Below are 19,753 nucleotides of genomic sequence, written 5' to 3'. Positions count from 1 at the left end.
GAGCTGTGTTTCTGGGGCTGGAAGTCTGTGGCTTAAGGAGACAGACAGGAGGGTGAGACTGGGCACCCGCCGGGGTGGGGGGTGGCCCTGGACTGTCCGACTCACAGGGGCTCAGCAGGCGACAGAGGGAAGTGCTGGGGGCACAGGGGATCAGCGCGGTTGATGACCGCTCACCATTCCTTGGGCTATGAGCCAGCTGTCTATGGGCTCCAGGGCGGAGTCCCCACCTTTACCTCTCTTCGGGGTCGAGGACAGAAACGTCCCAGAAAGGAAAGTCACAGCGAGACCCGTGGTAAAGAAGGCAAGAGCCGGTGTCATGGAAACAGAGAAGCTAAGTCACCGAGGAGCTGGACCCAGTACCCCACGCCCTCCCAAACACCCCTTGACTCCTGCATAAAAGAAGGAGTTAAGTACAGGGGATCCCAACAGGGCAGGGCATGCTCAAGCCCTGTCCCCACCCCAGGAAACCTCTTGAGGCCAGCGGGGATGCCCTCCCGCCTGGGACTCTTGGGGTCACCAAGGGGCGACGTCACAGAAGCAGCTGTGGCATAATCATTTCTATTTCTTCTCATTTCTGCTTTTTTCCTCTTTTTCCCCTTTCAGTTACCTGTGTGTTTCTTTTCCAACTCTTAACGAGAATGCTGAATTTGCCTTTTTACATAGTAAAAGTATTTAAAGTTAAGACTCCTGATTTGGATGTACTGTGGAGGTGCAGTTACACAATTTTTCCCCTTTTATTGTGTTCTTAACTTTACCCTTGGCCCAGTTTTCATTTCCAGGTCAGCACTGTTTAGGATATGAACAACAAAACCTGAAGTACAGGCCTGAAGATGCATGTAAGTGTGTGTGTGGACGGACACACCCACGGACACAGACATACAGACACACACAGAGACAGGGATACCCACACACAGACACACAAACTCACAGACACACAGACGTGGACATGCACAGACAGGCATATGCCCCCCACAGTCGCGCACACACACACACACACACACGCTGTCCACAGGAACCCTGCTCCCACACCCTCCACTGAGCAGGACACATGGGGAGCAGACTGTCTCCCGCAAGTGAAGATGCTGACGAGAGAGAGGCAGCCAGGCCAGGCACCCGCCCGCCTAGGGTGAAGGGTGAGAAGCTGGCCACGTTCCTGAGCTTGAGCCTCGGGCACTGGCATTGGGACACATCTGGGCCAGGTGGGGCAGGCCTGAAGGCAGAGAAGGAAGCTGACCAGGCCAGCTTGGCTGGGGGGGCCAGGGGAGAGGCCTCACTGGCCCCCTGTGCCCTGAGTTACAGGGAGGCATCTCAGCAACAGGAGACACTGGACCATGACCACCAGAGCACACAGCAGAGCTAGCCTCAGGGGTCTAAGGGGGCAGGGCACTGAGAGCCACAGCCGAGCTGGCTCTCTGGTGCCCCCTAGTGGCCGGTGAGGAGAGACACATGACTCTCACAGAGCTGCCTAAACCAGAAGGGACCAGGGGAGCAGCTTTCCTGCAGACAGCAGGCCACAGCACTGCTGCCTGCTCGGGCCACATGGATGGGGCTGCAGGAGGCCAGGGGCTGACGCTGAGGAAGTGCTGCCCCTTGCTAGCCCAGGCCAGGTGTGGGTAGCTGTTCTGGGGCTACAGTTCACCCCACATGCATTCGTTCACTCACAGCCACTCATTTCTCAGTTAGGCAGAATGAGCCATCACAGCATCTGGGGCCCCAACAACCCGACCTCTACTCTCAGCGCTGCCCATCCCCCTGCAGCCCAGCTCCCCAGCCAGCCCAGAACACCAACCCCCTTCTGATGGAACAGGTGGGTAGGCCTGCGGGACCTCCTGTCCCTTCTGTGAGGGCCTCACCTATTGGGGTGCTGTCCAGCCCAGGGCACTACAACCTCTGGGGACAGACTCCCTGACCACAGGAGCCCTGAGAGCCCAGAGCCACCTCGGGGGCACAGCGGGGCTCCCAGTCAGACCTCTTGGGGTGCAGCCTTGCCCACTGCTCTCGGGCTGCCCTCACAGTCTCCCCCTCTCGGGGCCTGTCTCCTCCTGGAAAAGCTGACACTGCGGTCTCCCACAAGGTGGGGGGACTCGGTGAGCTGATGTGGCTCACCCAGGTCTGCCCCTCTGGTCTACCCCACTGCCATCAGCTCTGCCTAACTCTCTAGCCACCTTCACCCCCACCCCCACCCCCCCGGCCTTCCCTCCAAGCAGAAAAGCAGGGTTCCAGACCTACCACTTCGGAGCTCTGTTTCCGACCATCAACTGCCACAGCAGGTACTCCGACGGCCTGGGGGTCCTCGTAGGTGGGCCTGGGGACAACGGAGCACAAACGGGGAAGTCATGGGGATGGATGGGGTGGACTGGTCATCCCCTCTGGCCGCAGGACCTTCCTCACGAGTGCTTGGCAGCCTCGGCATTTAGGCCGGGATCTGAAGGCAGCTGAAGCCAGGAGGTCCAGCTGCTCACTCCCTCTGCACCTCAGTGTCCCCCTTTCAAGTAACAACATGAGGCATCTCTAAGGCTCAAGGACGGGGTGCTGTGAGAGAGCAGCCATATGAAGCAGAGCAGCGGCCTTGGGGGCATCTGACAAGTGAGGGGTCTCCCAGTCTAGGGTCAGGGTCTATCACTCCTTGTGAGGCTGTTTCTTCTACTCCCCAACTTCTTGTGCTGAAGCACGGCCTGGGGCCCTGCTCAACCTGCTGAGCCCTGAGCACAGACCCAGAGATCTGGATGCATCAAGATGCTGGGCCCTAGGAGGTGGGTCAAGGCTTAACAGAAGGCTCCCAGAAGCAGATGCAGGGGGCTGTGTTTTGGAATCAACTCCCACAATTCCACCTGGCTCACCGTAGCCAGAGTCTCTGTCAGGGAGGCCGCTGCCCACACCCCTGGGGCGAGGAACCAACTTGTTGCCTGCCTGCCACATCCTCTTGCCTCCCTCGCACCCGCTCCCCACCCCACACACACACAGGCAGTTCCAGCAACCACAGTGCCGAGCAGGGGGAACAGCGAGCCCAGACTCGGACAGACTGACACGGCCGGGATGCCGGCCTCACGCAGCATCAGTGTCTCCGGCCAGGTTCCAGTAGCCAGAGTGTGAAGTCCCAGCCCTGGCGAATTAAAAACCCCACTGTGCTGGCCATGGGGCCAGGCCGGGGTCAGCCCCCCAGTATCCCCAGAGCCATCAGAAGGGCTCCCACGTACGGGTTGCGCTGCTCAGCCGAGGCACTCCCTCTGGTCTGGGCGAACACATCGAAGCTATCCCGGGGCTGGCACTGCTGCAGCGAGCTCAGGGTGCCGCTGACACTCTCCGTACCCAGGTCTGCACACAGAACACAGCATAGGTGACCACAGACGTGGGCCTGACCTCGGGAACGACCCCCCACTCCCCAGTGGGCTGCCCCTGGTGGATGGAAGTCCTAGGGGGACAGAAGGGTAGAGAACAGCCACAGCCCCACAAGCTGCTCCCAGACAAGGGCAAGCAGTGAGCAGGCGGGCCCTACAGGGCGCTCCGCGAGCCAGTCACAGTGGCCATGGACCAGGGTCCTTTATGTGACAAATATTACATAGGTGCCCACATGTCACCAGTCAGCCGCCAACCCTTCCAGGCCTGGTGTGGCCTCAGCAGCCTTTGGGGCCGCAGGTCCAGCACCTGAGGAGCTGACACCAGTTTGCCACCCTGGCCCAGCTGACACTGAGAAGGAGATCACTCGGGCCACACAGGATGCCCATGTGCGACACAGCAGCCACCTATCCTCAGGACCAAACAGCCTCCAGTTCCTTGGACCACCACCCCCCAACTCCAGGTTTCCAACAGGTTCAAACTCTAAGCTTAGGGAGAAGCCTTGAGCTGAAGCTGGCACAGCAGGACCCGGCCCACACTGCCCCATGGACCGCCCCCCCGAGGCCAGGAGGTGGGGGGAGGCCAGGGACACTCACCCAAGCCGGCGAGCTGGGAGGAGAGAGAAGATGGGGGTGCTGTGCTCCCCACAGTCGGGCTCACCACGGCTGGAGACCCCGGGCCCAGGTCTATGAGGTTGTCCTCTGTCACTTCGCTTAGCACCTGCCAGGCAGGAGACATGCTGGCCCAGAGGGGAAAGCCCACAAGGTCCCAGGGTTTCCCTGCACCTACCCACCAGGGATGTTCCCCACCCTCCCCCTCAGAGTTTGCTCTCCCATCACCCTAATATTTCAACCATAGCTAGGAAAACCAGAGGTAAGGTCAAATCCAGGCCAGTTTCCTGGCCCCCAGGCAGGGGAGAAAGAACACTCACCCCATTAGTGGCATTTTGAGCAGATCGGCCTGACCTGTATCGTTCGAACCTAAGGGGGAAGGGAAAGTGGAGTAAGGAGGGTACGGGGAGGTGGAGCTGTGGTGCCCGTGGGCCCGGAGGCCAGTAGAGCCCCAGGCTCATTTGGGGGCCTGAGAGCGGACACCCCGTACACACACAAGTTTGTCCTGCCTGCCTCTGCATGGGGCGACTGGGGTGGGGGTCAGCCTCCCCATGGGCACTGCAGGAGAGGGAGGAGGTGCTGGCTGGCACGTCCAGGAGGCATCAAAGCACACCATGGGTTCCTCTGGCTCAACTCTCACTCACTGAGCTCCTGTGGCCCCCCAGACCACAGGCGTCTCTGGGCCCTGCAGGGGCGCTGGGTCAGTCACCTTCCGTGGGGGCATCTCAGATCCAGGTGAGAACTGCCACCCTCCCTGTCGGGCAGCTCTGCTGGAGAGTGAGGAGCTGAGGTGCTGGAGGAAAGGGTGGGGCCCATGGGCTGGCACCTGGAGGAGGAAGGCAGGCTCAGGCCCTAGCAGCTGTGTGGGGGTCAGTCACCAGAGAGAGGACCTAGCCTGGTCAAGGACAGACTCTCCTCTCCTGCACTCAAGGCATTCTGTCCCAGGCAGGGACCAGCATAGCAACCCAGACACTGTAAGCTAAGACCTCTTATAGCTGGGGCTCTGCTGGGGTTCCTGCCCCTCAGTGGTCCCCGCCACGTGCGGCAGTCACGCCTGGTGAGCAGGGATCCTGAGGACAAGCCGGGGTGCGGTTTGTACTCAGTCTACACGGACAGGAATTCTAACCCACCTGTAGTTCGTGTGCTGGAGCACCTCCCCCGTGCCCTCACTGACAGTCAGTCCTGTCAGAGGCTCTCTGGCCAGAAGGTCTGCCAGCCCCGTGTATTACCGTTACCCTATTCCTGAGATGGGTTTACCGGGTGAGAAGCTCAGCCCATTGAAACTGGAGACACGGGAGACGCAGAGCAGGGCCCAGGGCTCTGGGGTCGGGAGTGGAGCTCCCCCCGACCCGGCTCTACTCCTGTGCCCCCTGGCACTCGGGGCCCCGGATGGCCCCGCATTCCTACCATGGTCGGCCCATCACCCAACTGCAGACACAGGGCCACCCACTGCTGCCGCCACAGCTGAAGCAGAAACAAGGCCCAGAGTTGTGGCACTCACAGCAAAACCAGCCTGAGGCCCAGATGCCCATTGGTCATGTGGACCTTCTGTGACGCCAGGTCGTCCAGCTAGGGTCTGCAGCCCGGAGGCCACCTCATCCTGACAGCAAAACACTGGCCTGGCCAAAGTGCTTCCTAGGGCTGCTGCTGCTGCTAAGGCACTTCAGTTGTGCCCGACTCTGTGCGACCCCATAGACGGCAGCCCCCCAGGCTCCGCCTTCCCTGGGATTCTCCAGGCAAGAACACTGGAGTGGGTTGCCATTTCCTTCTCCAATGCATGAAAGTGAAAAGTGAAAGTGAAGTCGCACAGTCGTGTCCGACTCTGTGCGACCCTACAGACGGCAGCCCACCAGGCTTCCCGTCCCTGGGATTCTCCAGGCAAGTACACTGGAGTGGGTTGCCATTTCCTTGTCCAATGCATGAAAGTGAAAAGTCAAGGTGAAGTCGCTCAGTCGTGTCCGACTCTTAGCAACCCCACGGACTGCAGCCTCCCAGGCTCCTCCGTCCATGGGATTTTCCAGGCAAGAGTACTGGAGTGGGGTGCCATCGCTTTCTCTGGCTTCCTAGGGCAGCCCCCTCCAAATCCAGGGTGGGAACCCGCTCACCACCACCTGCCTGCTTAACACTGCCTGGATCCCACACTTCTTCCAGAGGGAAGGCTCGGGGAAGGGAGAGAATATGCAGGTTTGCTACCTTGAACCCCAAACTGACTTGTCTGCAGGAGGAGCGAGAGAATGCCCGTGGCAGCAGCGACCCGTGGCACTCACACCCCTTGCCTCAGAGCCTCCAGAGACTGACGTTGCAAAGAAGAGGACAGTCTCTCCTTTCCAAATATGGGAAAGGAAATCTTCCCTGGTAGAGATTTCCCCCTTTAATCCTTTGCAGATTCAGGGGCTCCTCCAAGGAGCAGGTGCAGGAACCAGGGGTTCCCGGCAGTTCTCCTTCCTGGGCGGGAGACAAGGGACCAGCTTGAGGTTCACGGAGGGCAGCGCTTGCCTTCACGCCCCCACCCCCGGCCCCTTCCCTGGACTGCCCCGCCCCGGGCCCCGCCCCTGCCACAGACCTTTCCCCCGCTCCGGGCCCCGCCCCCGCCTCCCCCCCTCCCCCCCCCACCTCTCGTAGCGCAGGAAGACGTTGTTGAGGTCGTCGTTGACGTGCAGCAGCTCCTCCGTGACCTCCTCGTTGCACACGCGGGAGATGAGCTCCACCACGCGCTGCTGCATGGCGCGGCAGGTCCGGTGCAGCTCCTGCGGACACACGGCCCGGCTACCGCGGGCTCGCTTCAGAGCGGCGCGTGCCGGCTCTAGAAGCCACCCCAGGGCCCATGCTCTAGAAGCCACCACAAGGCCGGGCGTGTGCGCGAGGCCTGGAGGACCCCCCTGCCCCGCCCCACCAGTAGATGAACAAGCGTTCTAGCGTGCGCTCTGCTGTGTGCGGAGAACAACTTTACACAGACCGCTTGTAAAACCTGAGAACACGATTCCCTGCAGTTGCTTCCTCTCTTCAACAGAACATGACAGACGCCACCCCATCACTTGGGACAGGCTGCCCCATTCTCTATCCCCACGCATCTCAACGCTTTCTGGGCACCAGCCAAGACTGCTTGTGCGCTGTGAACACACCCCGACTCAGTGCCTCCAGCACACCCCCAGCCACCCCCCCCCCACCTCTAGTTAGCAAAGCCAGGCTCCCACCCACCCCAGCGGAGGCGCCACAAGCTCAAGCAGAACAAGCCCCTCCGCGGACTGCAGGCAGCGGCTCCAGCACCCGGCACACCTGCCTGAAGAAGGGACAGCACCGGCCTGGAGGAGGCGGGACTGCAGTCAGTCTCCCCAGGAGCCCAGCCCCTGTGGGGTGTCAGGACTACAGCAAGCAGTCCTGACCCTCAGCTGTCCGGGGCGGGAAGCGGGTGGAAGAAGAGGTGAAGCTCTGCCCAGAGCCCTCCCATGCCCCCTGCCCACTACCCAGGGTTCTGGCCCCGGCCACGACAGCCAGGGTGCCTCATCTGCTTTCACCTGTTTAATATGCTAGAGGTCTCTGTACAGTTTTACTCTTGGAGAAGGGTTCCCTGACCCTACAGAGCATTTGAGAGGCACTAGATGATTTCTGAAGGAGACCCAAAGCTGTGCACTGGTGCCTGGCTCCTGTGGCCTTCCGCTGAAGCGGAGGGGGCAAGACAGCCCCCAACCCACTGGCAGGGCCTTGGATGCGCCACACCTGCGCCAGCGCCCAGGGGCCCTTCATGGAGCTTCACCTACACATGGACCCAGATCAGGGGCCTCTTGGGGTCTCTGCACAGAGAAAGTTTTACCTTCTCCTTGCTTCAAATTTTTAAGTTATTATCTTAAAAAATTACAAAGGAAAAAAAGAGAGAGAGAGATTGTATAAGTAAGAAAGACCACAGCATAAAGATTTGTGCCACCATGGACACCCGCCGGCCACCCTCAGGGCCTCCAAGCGATCATCCACAGCCAGACGCAGCGGCTCCAGGCAGACCTTCCTGCCTCCCTCCAGCTCCACGCCACCCAGACAGGCACCTTCTTCCGGTCCTGAGCTGAGACAAGGCGACCAGAGCCTGCCACCGGCCCTAGCTTAGACAGGAATGTCCTCACCGCAGACAGTCTCTGTCTGGCCTCCTGGGTCTGGTTCTCAACAGCGGGGTGAGCAGCTGGTCACCACTCTTGGTGCAAACGCCCTCCATCCATCAGAGCACCTGGCAAAATATCCTTTTCCTGTCTAATTAATCCCCACACCTTCATCTTCTCTTCAAGGGACACTCTCATCCCCACATTGCAGAACAACCTTTTAATCATCTTGCTGGGTTCCCAGGAGCAGGGAATGGGGTCCTGCAGATCTGCGCTCTGCAGCTGCAGAGGAGACGGAGGAAGAGAAAGTCTTTGTTGACGACAAGAGGGGAATAATGAAGCTGAACACATAGTCAACTAGGTTTCTCTGGAGAAAACGGTCCTGGCCATCTAGGCTTCTATTGAAATGAGACGCAAGAAGCAAGATAAACCATCTACTATTTGAAGAGACAACGTGGGGCAGGGCTTCTAACAGGAGCCTTCCAGGAGCTGGGGGACAGCTGTGAAGGAATGCCTGTTCTGGACGCCATTGGATTAATTAAATATTATCGCTAACTGCAGACAAAGCTACAGAGGCTGGTCTGGGGGCAGCAGGGGTGTGGCTGTCAGCACCGGGATCCCGAGGATTCCAAAGGCTGGATTCCCGAGTGCGACTGAGGGCCAAGCTCTAGCAGACAGAGGCAGAGCCCCAGGTTTCAGGCCCAGACCTGGAGCCCACGCGCAGCCAGGAGACATGGCTAGAGAGCTCTCAAGGAAGATGGAGTTTCCCCAGCACTGCCTCCTGCTGAGAAACACCAGCAAGGGAGGGCAGCCGACCACAGCAGTGAAGGACCTGCCCCACAGGAGATGAATTTGTGATGCTCAGCTGGTGGGGCCGCAGGCAGGGGTTGGACGTGAATGAACAAGCATGCACAGCCCCACTGGCTCTGACAAGCTGCGCCTGGCCCCATGCTGGTGACTTTTCAGCTGCTTTCCAGTCCTTTGCCAGGGCAGCGATTACTCCAGGCTCCAAGTCACAAGCTCCTGGAAAGGGACCCGGGCACCCCTCAGCTGCGGCTCTTCTGCTCTGTCGAGCTGCTTCCCAAAGGCTATCCGAATCCTGTGTTTGGAGGAGGAGGTGCTTCCCAGGCCTGTCACTGAGGATGTTCAGGAATGAGGGTGCTAGGCAAGCTGCCGTCAGGGGGCCAGCATAGGGCAGGGCTGGACCAGCTGCCAGCGGGTCTCTCCGGCCCAGAGAAAGGCATCTGTGCTACTCCAGGCCCTGGCCTCACCATCCTGGGGGGACTCGGCCTCGCCTCGCCCACCTTGCTCCAGCTCCTGCCGCTCCACAGGTCCTTCGTGAAATGCAGGAAGCCGTTGGTCACCCTCCCAGATGCTGGTCGTTGCTGTGGTGTGCCTCGCCGACACCTTCTGCCTCCCCGACACCTTCTGCCTCCCTCTTCCTGTGTCCTACACCTCCTACCCAGCAATTTACACTCAAATCCGCAGCAGCTTCTGCTGGCGTGAACACGTGGGCTGATGACAAGCGCATTTATTCCCATCGTGAGCTCTGGACAGGTCTGCCCTGAGCAGTCTGGCGGCCCTCCAGCCCGACCCTTTGCCAGCAGACTGTGGCACTTTGCCACGTGGAGCCTTGCTGTCCGGTGCAGCCCTGACCCCCGGGAGACCCCGCCTGGCTGGCTCCTGGCTGTGGGGGAGGGGAGGAGGGGGGCGTCGGGGACAGCTTGAGAGGCACAGCCAGCAGCCAGCAGACCCTGTCTGCTCATAGCGCTGCCGGCTTGTGAGTCTTTCATGCCAAGAGGACAGCCTCCCACTGGCACCCAGGGCCATCCCTACTGTTTGGTTCATAAGACAGCAGCGAGTGGGCAGGCTTGGAGTCAGAGCAGAACAGAGGGGAAGGAAACGTCATGGGAAGCAACCTATTTTTGAAAACTGTGAGCTGACGCCAAGAGATCAGGTTCTGTGTGTCTTGGCTGACAGGCTTGTTTGAACACACACACATACATGCACACACACACGCAGAGTGCATGCTGTCTGGTCGGCCCTGGCTCTCTTGTTTGAACACGCACACACGCAGAGTGTATGCTTCCTGCTCAGCCTTAGCCGTCTTGTTTGAACACACATGCATACACACACACACACACGCAGAGTGCATGCTGTCTGGTCGGCCCTGGCTCTCGTTTGAACACGCACACACGCAGAGTGTATGCTTCCTGCTCAGCCTTAGCTGTCTTGTTTGAACACACACACGCACACACGCACACACACACATTCAGAGTGCATGCTGCCTGCTCAGCCTTAGCTGTCTTATTTGAACACACACACACACACACACACACACACATACAGAGTGCATGCTGCCTGCTCAGCCTTAGCCGTCTTGTTTGAACACACACACACACACACACAGCTTGCATGCTCTCTGCTTGGCGTTGGCTTTGTTCCACTATGCCCGCTGCCAGGACCTCCGTTCTGCCCATTGCAGACTGGTCAGCAGGAACTTGGTGCTGACACAGCACAACACTGCCTCAGGAGGCCCTCTCAGTTCCTGAGCCTCGGGTAACGCCTGGAAGATCCCCTCAGGCCGTGGGTGGAGGCCGCCGCGTGGCTGGCATGTGGGCGAGCTGGGAGACCCTCCACTCCATGTCGAGAGCAGCCGGTGGGCCTGGGCCCAGAGAGATGGGCTGCCCATGGTTGAGTGCCTCCAGGCAGGGACCACAGCCCAAACACCTCTAGGCTGGCTTCCCCACCCCTCCTCAGGGGCTGGAAGGACACGGGGCAGGAGCCCTGTGGCCAGCCATACTCCTAGACCCCTTTCTGCCAGGCTCCGGGACCTACAGGTAGCCCGTGGGCAAGGACATGAGCCACCCTGGCCCAAGGACCTCAGCATCACCCCAGATGTCTCACGAGGAGCCCCTAGGAACAGGAAGAGTTGACGGTCCCTGCACGTTTGTGACAACATTGAGTGAACAAAACGTAAAATTATACACGTACTATCGCCTCATATGGAATAAACACAGAAAAAATGTCTGAAAGAAAATTCACCAAAACCAACAGTGCTTATATGTGGACGCTGGATTAAAGGAAATCATTTTCTCCTTTGAACTTCCTTTCATTTTCGATGGGTATATAGTCTACAACTGGCATTTTGTAACCAGGAAAACAGGTTTTTAAGAAGAAAGAAGAAAGCACCAGGGACTGGCCTCTGACGGCCCCAGGATGCATGGGGCCGCTAACGGGCTTCTCCAGCTCGGTCCCTCTCGAGGATGGGCCCAAACCCTGAGCCACCTCCTGTGACCCCGGCCCGAACGCCCTCACCTGCAGCAACTCCAGATCGGATGAGTCCTCCTGCCCAGGGACCATCTCAGTTAGCATCTCGGACATGACTTTTGTGTTTCCTCGAACAACATCCAGTTCACTCCGCAGCCTGGCAATCTGTGGGGCCGGGGGGCGGTGGGGGAGCAGGGGGTGGTCAGTGAGCTGGACATGGCCTCGTTCGTCTGCCTGCGTGGGGGTGCCGACAGCTGGGGCCCCCAGGGGCAGTACCTGGATGGGGCAAGGGGGCCGAGCAGGGCCTACAGGGGACACGAGCCTCTCAGGCCCGTTTCTGCTCCTTCACATGCTAGTGAACGTGGCACCCAAGGTCCCTGCAGGGCTGGGGGCCTTGTCCAGGAAACTCACAGCTGCAGACTCTGGCCCAAGAATCAAGGTCTAACCACAGCAGCCAGCACGAGCCACTCCTTCCCCTCCAGCCCCCACCTGGGGAGGGGGCAGATCCCAACTGCCAGCTCCCCAGCACAGAAAGCCCATCAGGAGAGGGTCTTGGTGGCCATCCACCTGCAAATGTGTCCACCTTCCCTTTTCCCAGGGCAGGGAAGCCACGTGCTGGCCATGGTGGGGTCCCTCCCACCTCTGCCTCCACAGCGGACGGCCTTCTCACCGGGTAGATCTGAGCCTCTGCAGGCCACACAGGGTCATGACTGTTTACAGCTCAGCTCCTGCCAGATTCCTGCCCACCCTGCCCTGGCCATGTGCTTCCACTCCCATCCCCCTTCCCCCCTCCCATTTCCCCAGCCCCGCCTCCAGCTCCATCCAGGGAGGCCTGGTCTGTCTCCTGGGAGGGGACCACAGACAGCTGGCAGGTCACCCGTGGCCCCAAGTGCACAAGTACCTGCTCAGAATTGGCAGTGATGGGGCCCGCGGTGCTCAGAGCTGGGGCCTGCGGGGCTGAGTAGGAGCTGCTGCTCGTCCTCAGCTGAGACTGGGACTTGGGCATGGTTGCGGCGGGGTCCACCTCCGGGACGCTCTGGCAGGGCAACCACAAAGCCTTCTATCAACCCAGGTCACCCATGCAGCTGGCCTGGCACCGACCCCCAACACTGCCCCCAGCCCAGGACTGCATGTCAGCCTGACCCCTTCGCCCCCCACCTCTCCTTCCCCCACTAACCTCACAGTCATCCCACGCAACCCAGAGAGGCAGACCCCGCAGCCTGAGGGCCCTGGCTGCCCTCCCTCTGTCAGGACCACCATGGGGTCTGAGCAGAGGGCCTGCTGCTATGGAGGAGCCCTTCCGGAGCCCTTACATGGTACCAGAAGATGACTTTTTGGCCTTTGCAAGTAGACTAATGTAAATAGTAATCATGCAATTTACCGACTGTCCTCTGTAATCATATGAACAATACCATTCTGTTATTACTCGAAAAATAAAACACGTCTGTTTACCCCACAAAGCACAGCCAGGGGCCTGGTGGATCCACACGAGAAATGCTGGAAAGTCCAGGTCCCTGTGCTCCCTCTGAGCCCCTGATGGCCTCTTAACCTGACCTGAAAAGCCTGAAAGCTCTTCTTTGCCCTGTGACCAGTGAAGCCATCAGCCCCTCGCCATCTGCAATGCAGAAGTGGAGCCAGAGGGGCTCGGGCCCCAGGGAGATGCAGTCCCCACACTGGACAACCTGCTTGCACAGCAGGCACCTGACCCTCCCAGGATGGAGCAGCCACCTCCTGACAGCATCCTCACTGGTCCCTGGGGTCACAGCCCCCATGATGGGGTGAAAACTCGGGGACACTGCTGCCACTGAGCCCCCACAGCCAGCTGTCTCCCTCTGACACCGCTTTATTGTCAACAAGAGACACCCTAGAGCTCTAAGGAAGCTGCTGACAGGCTGAACAACCCAGAGAGTATCTGCAGTGGGCTCCTGGGAGGCTCACCCGCTGCGGTGTGTGGATGGGGGACAGTGCGTCCAGGTCGGCCATGGGGAATTCCACACCCTTCCTCTTCAGCTCCTCATAGGCGTGCACAACCCCCGTGAGGTCAGGGCTGCTCCGGAAGGCATCGGCCCACGCCTGGAGGGGAGGACGGACCTGTTAGTGGTACTGGACACTCAGGGCTGCAGCCCAGCCACTATGCTCCTCCTGCCAGCACTGCCAGGCTAAATGCAGATGGAAACAAAGCACAAAACCGAGTCCAGCATGGGGCGCTTCTTAGAGCAGAGACAAGAAACCACCTCCCCCACCGAGTCCTGGGGCTGAGCCCAGGTGATACACCTGACCATGACTGGCTGCAAGCCATGGGGGACAGGAGTGTGGCCTCCTCACTCTGCATGGGGAGGTCCAGGCTGACCCCCAGCTTCCTCAGTAGGTCAGGGAGCCCAGAGCCCATGCTGTCCGGCCACCCGTCTGACAGGCAGGTGCCTGCAGCCAGGGCAGGAAAGCAGGAGCTGCCCACAGAGTCGGGGGACGTGTGCCTTCATGGGACAGTCCACAGGGAGGCTCAGCCACCAGGTTCTGTTAGATCAGGACAACCCAGAGAGGAAAGGACATACGTTTCAATAGACTGCCACTCATCACTGGTTCATGGAACTGTTAAATTTTTTTAAAAAATTCTGTTCTTCAGAAGTTACAGAATATATCAAAAAAAGAAGTACCACCAGAGGAACCCCCAACAAAACAGGCCCAGAGGAGGAGGCAGAGCTGCTCCATTGCCAACTCTGTCACTGGAACAGGGCACAGCTGCCTCCCTGACTCCAGAAGGGTTCCAGCCAACCCAAGGTCAGAGACCTGTCCCTCACCAGCTGACCACCAGAAGCCGCGAGGTCAGTTTCCAAAGAGACTCGCTCACTTCAGCTACTGTGTCTCACGAACCACAGACCCTGCTGCCAAGAGCCCGGCCTCCGAGGTCTGCTTGTCCCATCTGCACCTGCAGGGACTTCACGCCCACGTCAGGATGGCCCGCGGTGGCCACAATGCAGTGTGGCCTGGACGCTGGCGGGCGGCAGGGCCACAGAGGCAGCACCGGCAGGAGAGGAGGAGCACCCAGAGCCCCCGCCTCCACCAGCTGCCCAGGTTGCACCACCTGATTCAAACCCAGCCAGTCCTGCGACTCCACCTTCAAAACGGGCCAGCTTTTGGTCTCGGACCTAAACTTTAGGATCTCAGAACGTCCCACAGCCTCAAGGGAGGTTGGGGAGAAACAGGGGTGCAGTGGCTACTTCCAGCACGGCCTCCGCCGTTACTTCTGCAGGAGGGCTCCCCCCACAGAAGTGATGTTGACGATCTCGACTGTCCCTTCCAGTCGGTGACACTCCTCAGGGCACCTGCCCAACAGCCATCAACAGGCCCCTGAAGGCACTGGAGGGCAATGTGTGCCCAGCTGCTGGGTCAGGTCCTCTCTCCACAGAGCCTGGCCAGGCCCCGGGGCGGGGGGGGGGGGGCGGGGCGGGGCGGGGCTGGGCTGCTCTCTGGGGAGATGCGGGCCTTGGGACATGGCCACGAGCCAGCGGGGACTGGGAAGGAAGGCTGAGGACCCCATTCATTCTCCATCTGTCCACCTGCTCTCCTCCATGCGGGGTGGCTGTGAGCACAGGACAAAGTTGTTTGGGGGGGACTGAGTCTGGAGGGGGTCAGACTTCCCAAACAAGCCACTAGGGCCACCTGCAAGTGCCCACACCTAAGGCCCAGCCAAGGGCCGAGCGGGTCACCCAACCAGCAGGGGTTTTCCAGAACAAGGTGGGGGTCTCAGACTTGCAATAGGGAGGCAGGGACCAGGAGCCTTTACAGAAGCGGTGGGAGAGGCCCAGAGCCACCAACCCACCTGGATGAGAGCAAGCACCTTGTCCTGCACAATGGTGGGGGGGCTGTTCTTGGGAGAGATGACCTTGACCAGGACGCTGTCGATGAAGTCCCGGTTGGCCACGAGCACGTGGAAGCGGTGGCCGCAGTTCTTCACACATGTCTCCAGCACCTGATGCGGGCAGGAAGAGAGGTCACCACCGGGACTGAGGGGCAGCAGATAGCCACCTCCTGCCTGGACTGTCCTGCCAACCGGCTCCTCCAGAGGCAAACTCCAGGCACAGGTGCCCCTTGCTGGCCAGGATCCCTGGGCTACACAGCAGTCAGAAGGCACCAGCTCTTGCACAAGAAGGATGCTGGGGTTTCAGTGGGGTCAATGACTGAGCGTCCCCAGAAACAAGCCTCTGAGTGGACAGCAATAGCTGGTAGACATGGGCCCTCATGGGAGAAAGCTGCCGGGATGGCCTGCAGCCTACTCTGAGCCCCCATCTCTGCCTGCCTTGAGGCATGGGCCACCCTCCTCCAAGATCAGCGAGCTCCCTCAGATGACAGGCAATCTCTGCCAGGGTCTTGTCCCCTCATCTGGTCCTTAAAAGTGCCCCAGACAGAGTCAGTGGGGCCCCAGAGCCTAGCAGAGCAGGAGCTGCAGAAGGAAGGGGCCCTGGCTGGCACAGCCCACTGCAGGCTGCTCTGCCAAAGAAGTGAACCCCTCCCCATGGCCTGAGGGCCTGAATCACATGGGAAGTTTCCAGAATGCGGCCAAGGCCCATGAGCAGGCAAAAAAAAAAAAATCAGCAAAATAAAATCTGATAAGGTGTTAATATCCAAAAGTATGTAAGGAACTCACACCACTCAACAGCAAAAAAAATAAATCATCCTATTTAAAAATGGGCAAAGGACTTAAGTATTTCTCCAAAGAAGCATACAGATGACCAACAGGCACCTGAAAAGAAGCTCCACATCACTGCTCATTAGGAAAATGCAACTCAGAACCACAATGATGGAGAAGAAAATGACAACCCGCTCCAGTATTCCTGCCTGGGACATCCCATGGACAGAGGAGCCTGGAGGGCCATGGTCCATGGGGTTGCAAAGAGTCGGACACGACTTAGTGACTGAACAACAACAAATACACAATCAGACAGATGGTGATTTGGGGAAATATCTCTTCATGAAAAGGTGGCATAAAATGGAGAGTGAAGTGACTGAGCAAGATGGAATGTAGAGTTTTGTAAGAAACTTGTGTATAGAATGAAAGCTGCAAATATTCAAATAATAAAGTCCATGGCTAAAGGGGAAAAAAACCACAATGAGCTATCACCTCACACCTTATCTGTTGCCTAATTAAAAAATATATTTATTTATTTGACTGCACTGGGTCTTAGTTGTGGCACGAGGGATCTAGTTCCTTGACCAGGGATCGAAGCCGGGTTCCCTGCATTGGGAGCGTGGAGTCTTAGCCACTGGACCACCAGCGAAATCCCTATCTAATTTTTCAAGTTGTGAGTTTATTAAGTGGTTCTTAACATTGCATTTTTTGTTTGTTTGTTTTATCTGAAAAAAGTTTAAGAAAAATCTAAATTCTATTGAAATATCTGAGGAATGTTGAGGACAAAAGAGGTATGTGTTGGTGTGGGTGTGGAGAGAAGGGAACCCTTGTGCACTGCTAGTGGGAATGTAAACTGGTGCCACCACCACAGAGAGCAGACAGGAGGGTCCTGCTACTGCTAAGCTGATTCAGTCGGAGTGATCAGCAATCCCGCTCCTGGGTGGACATCCAAAGGAAATGCTTTCAGGTTATCAGAGAGACACACGCACCCCAATGCTCACAGCTGCCTTGCTCACAACAGCCAAGACATGGAGACAACCTAAGTGTCCACTGATGGGTGAATGCACGAAGAAAATCAAACGGGACACAGACACACACACACACAGGGAGATTATTCAGCCATAAACAGAAGGGAATCCTGCCCTCTGCAACAACAGGGATGATTCTCAAGGGTATTAGGCTAAGTGAAATAAATCAGACACAAATAATGTACGATATGACTTACAGGTGGAATCTAAAAACTCCAAACTCAGAAACAGAGAGTTAGGACAGTGGATGCCAGGGGCTGGGGGTAGAGGAGATGGGGTAAGGTTGGTGAAGGGTATGTCTCAGTGGTGAGGTGGGTGAGTTCTTGGGTCCAGAGAACGTGGTGACTATAACCTACAGTACTGCGGTGCACACTCGGAAGCTATTTATGTATTTATTTTGGCTGCTCTGGGTCTCCGTTGCTGTGCACGGGGCTCTTTCTAGTTGCACGGAGCAGGCTTCTTTTGCTGCAGAGCACAGGCTCTCGGTGCTCGGGCTTCAGCACCAAGCTCATAGGCTCAGGAGTGGTGGCACACAGGCTTAGCTGCCCCGTGGCACATCTGTGTTCCCTGCATTGCTGCTGCTGCTGTGAAGGTGCTTCAGTCGTGTCCGACTCTGTGCGACCCCATAGACGGCAGCCCACCAGGCTCCTCCATCCCTGGGATTCTCCAGGCAAGAACACTGGAGTGGGTTGCCATTTCCTTCTCCAATGCATGAAAGTGAAAAGTGAAAGTGAAGTCGCTCAGTTGTGTCCGACTCTTCGAGACCCCATGGACTGCAGCCCACCAGGCTCCTCCGTCCATGGGATTTTCCAGGCAAGAATACTGGAGTGGGTTGTCATTGCCTTCTCCGGTTCCCTGCATCAGCAGGCAGGTTTTTAACCACATTTGAAAAAATGTTAGGTTGCCAGACAGAGATAACACTGGAAGCCATCCCTTTTAATTTTCTGACATCTTATGTGCATGCTAAGTTGCTTCCGTGGTATCTGACTCATTGCAACCCTATGGATTATAGCCCACCAGGTTCCTCTGTGCTTGGGATTCTCCAGGCAAGAATACTGGAGTGGGTTGCCTTTTCCTTCTCCAGGGGATCTTCCTGATCCAGGAATCAAACCTGTATCTCTTATGTCTCTGGCACTGGCAGTGGGGTTCTTTATCACTAGTGCCACCTGGGAAGCCCTCTGACATCTCAAGGACAGGCAAAAATCTGGTCTGTTCTTTCCTGAAAGGAGTCACTTGCTGATTTTCCCAAGACCCTCTGCAGCGATGTTGTTTTTACCCCTTAATCCAGTCGGCACCTCACTAGCTGTGATGTCTGGGCAAATCTGGGGCCTCTCCAAGCCCGTTTCTTCATCCTTAAAAGCAGATGAGGAAACCTACTTGGGAAGGTTTCTGGAAAGTGTATAACATCTGGGCAGGTGCTCAGGGGGAGCTGGCACTCTCACAGGGAGGGAGCTGACCCCAGAGGAGCAGCTGGCCTCAGTGTCCCATGGCAGACTGGTGAACAACAGGGACCCATGCCCAGGCCTGGGGCTTCTCTGCTGGGGGCTTCTACTGGACAGCGCTGTCCAAGCCTCGTCCCTGCTAGCATGTCATCAGACTTGGGCTCACGCATGTCAGAGGGCAAGACACTGGGGCAGCAGCAGGAGGCACTGCTGTCTGGGCCGAGGCTCCTGGCCACGCTCCCACCCTGGGAGAGGGGCAGGGGCACTCACAGTCAGCGCCAGCATCACCTCCCGGTAGTTCCGGTTCCCGTTGAGCCGCTTCTTCAGGGCCCGAATGGCGTCCTTGGGCCTAGAGAAGAGACAAGTGCAGACCCTGCCAATCCTGCCTGGGCACCACCCTGCAGAGTCAGGGCCATAGTGTCAACAGCATTTACATGACCTTGTTTGCCACTGCCCGTTTGTAAACGAGAAAGATTGCAGACAAATGAAATGCCCATCAACATGAATCAGGTTAAATTAAACCATGCTTCTCTACACAATGGAGTACCATGCAGCTGCACTGAGGAACGCAGAAGCTCCTCACACAGGTCCAAAGATAAGGACCAGCATCGTTTGCAGAGCCGGGCGGAGGGGATGCTGCCACATGAGCTTGGAAGGACAAGGAGCACCCAGCACACATGTCCGATGTCCACAGGGAGGGGACCCTAGAGGGATCTGCCCCAGGAAGGGCGTGGGGCTGAGGAGCAGGGACTGTTCCTGGGGTCACACGCAGGCTCCGGCCTCCTTGAATTCTGCATCATGTGCAAGCATGGTTCTTCCAGAAGAATGACCAGCCAGCTGGCAGGTGGGCTCAAGAAGGGAACCTGGCCAAGTCCCTGCACAGGCCTGGATGTCCAGCCTCTGGCTCCGGGGAGCACCTTTCTCCCTGAGAAAACTGAAGTAAGTCTGCTCAAAAGTCCAGAAGTTGTGGGTTTGAGGCTCCAGATCTGACCAGGCTTCCTGGGGCAGAACTGCAGGGCCTCCAGCTGACACGGCTGCATCATGTGCTGACCGTCCAGGACACACTCTTCCTGACACCTCGGACATGGCTGGGAGGTGGGTCCCCAGCCTGCCCAGGAGGGCATGTACTGGGTGCAGCCCTGTGTCTAACACATTGTGTCATTTACTCTCAGCCAGGATTCAGCAAAGCCGTGGTGCCAGGAGTGACCTGGGCATGAAACCCCCACCCCCAGCACCACATCACCTTCTCTCAGGAGCCCCTGCCCTCTGCTGTCAGAACTGGGCTCCCACCTGCAGGTCAGCATAATCTAGGTCTAAACTGGGGCCCTCCTATCTTGATAGTTCAGAAATATTT

General features: G+C 58.1%; 1 protein-coding gene across 19 annotated transcripts in view; it reads right to left on the bottom strand.

The window, feature by feature from the left end:
• TOM1L2 (target of myb1 like 2 membrane trafficking protein) overlaps positions 1–19,753 on the bottom strand; it is a 71,504-nt gene that overhangs the window by 9,506 nt on the left and 42,245 nt on the right. For 6 of the 19 annotated variants that reach the window (NM_001435174.1, NM_001435175.1, NM_001435178.1 and 3 more), the window contains exons 3-13: positions 18,670–18,748; positions 15,123–15,272; positions 13,241–13,375; positions 12,204–12,338; positions 11,351–11,467; positions 6,561–6,694; positions 4,657–4,773; positions 4,268–4,316; positions 3,933–4,056; positions 3,198–3,315; positions 2,230–2,305 (exon numbers count right to left, since the gene is read on the bottom strand). In NM_001435174.1, coding sequence (NP_001422103.1) covers positions 2,230–2,305; positions 3,198–3,315; positions 3,933–4,056; positions 4,268–4,316; positions 4,657–4,773; positions 6,561–6,694; positions 11,351–11,467; positions 12,204–12,338; positions 13,241–13,375; positions 15,123–15,272; positions 18,670–18,748 — 1,234 coding nt within the window. Of the gene's footprint in view, positions 1–174; positions 238–2,229; positions 2,306–3,197; positions 3,316–3,932; positions 4,057–4,267; positions 4,317–4,656; positions 4,774–6,560; positions 6,695–11,350; positions 11,468–12,203; positions 12,339–13,240; positions 13,376–15,122; positions 15,273–18,669; positions 18,749–19,753 lie in introns of all 19 variants that reach the window. The other 13 variants (NM_001435176.1, NM_001435180.1, NM_001435181.1 and 10 more) reach the window with 6 other exon arrangements.

This window comes from Bos taurus, chromosome 19, assembly GCF_002263795.3.
Source record: "Bos taurus isolate L1 Dominette 01449 registration number 42190680 breed Hereford chromosome 19, ARS-UCD2.0, whole genome shotgun sequence".
In the NCBI taxonomy this organism is placed as follows: Eukaryota; Metazoa; Chordata; class Mammalia; order Artiodactyla; family Bovidae; genus Bos; species Bos taurus.
Note: the sequence above shows the minus strand (reverse complement) of the source record. Positions and strands in the feature narration are given on the sequence as shown.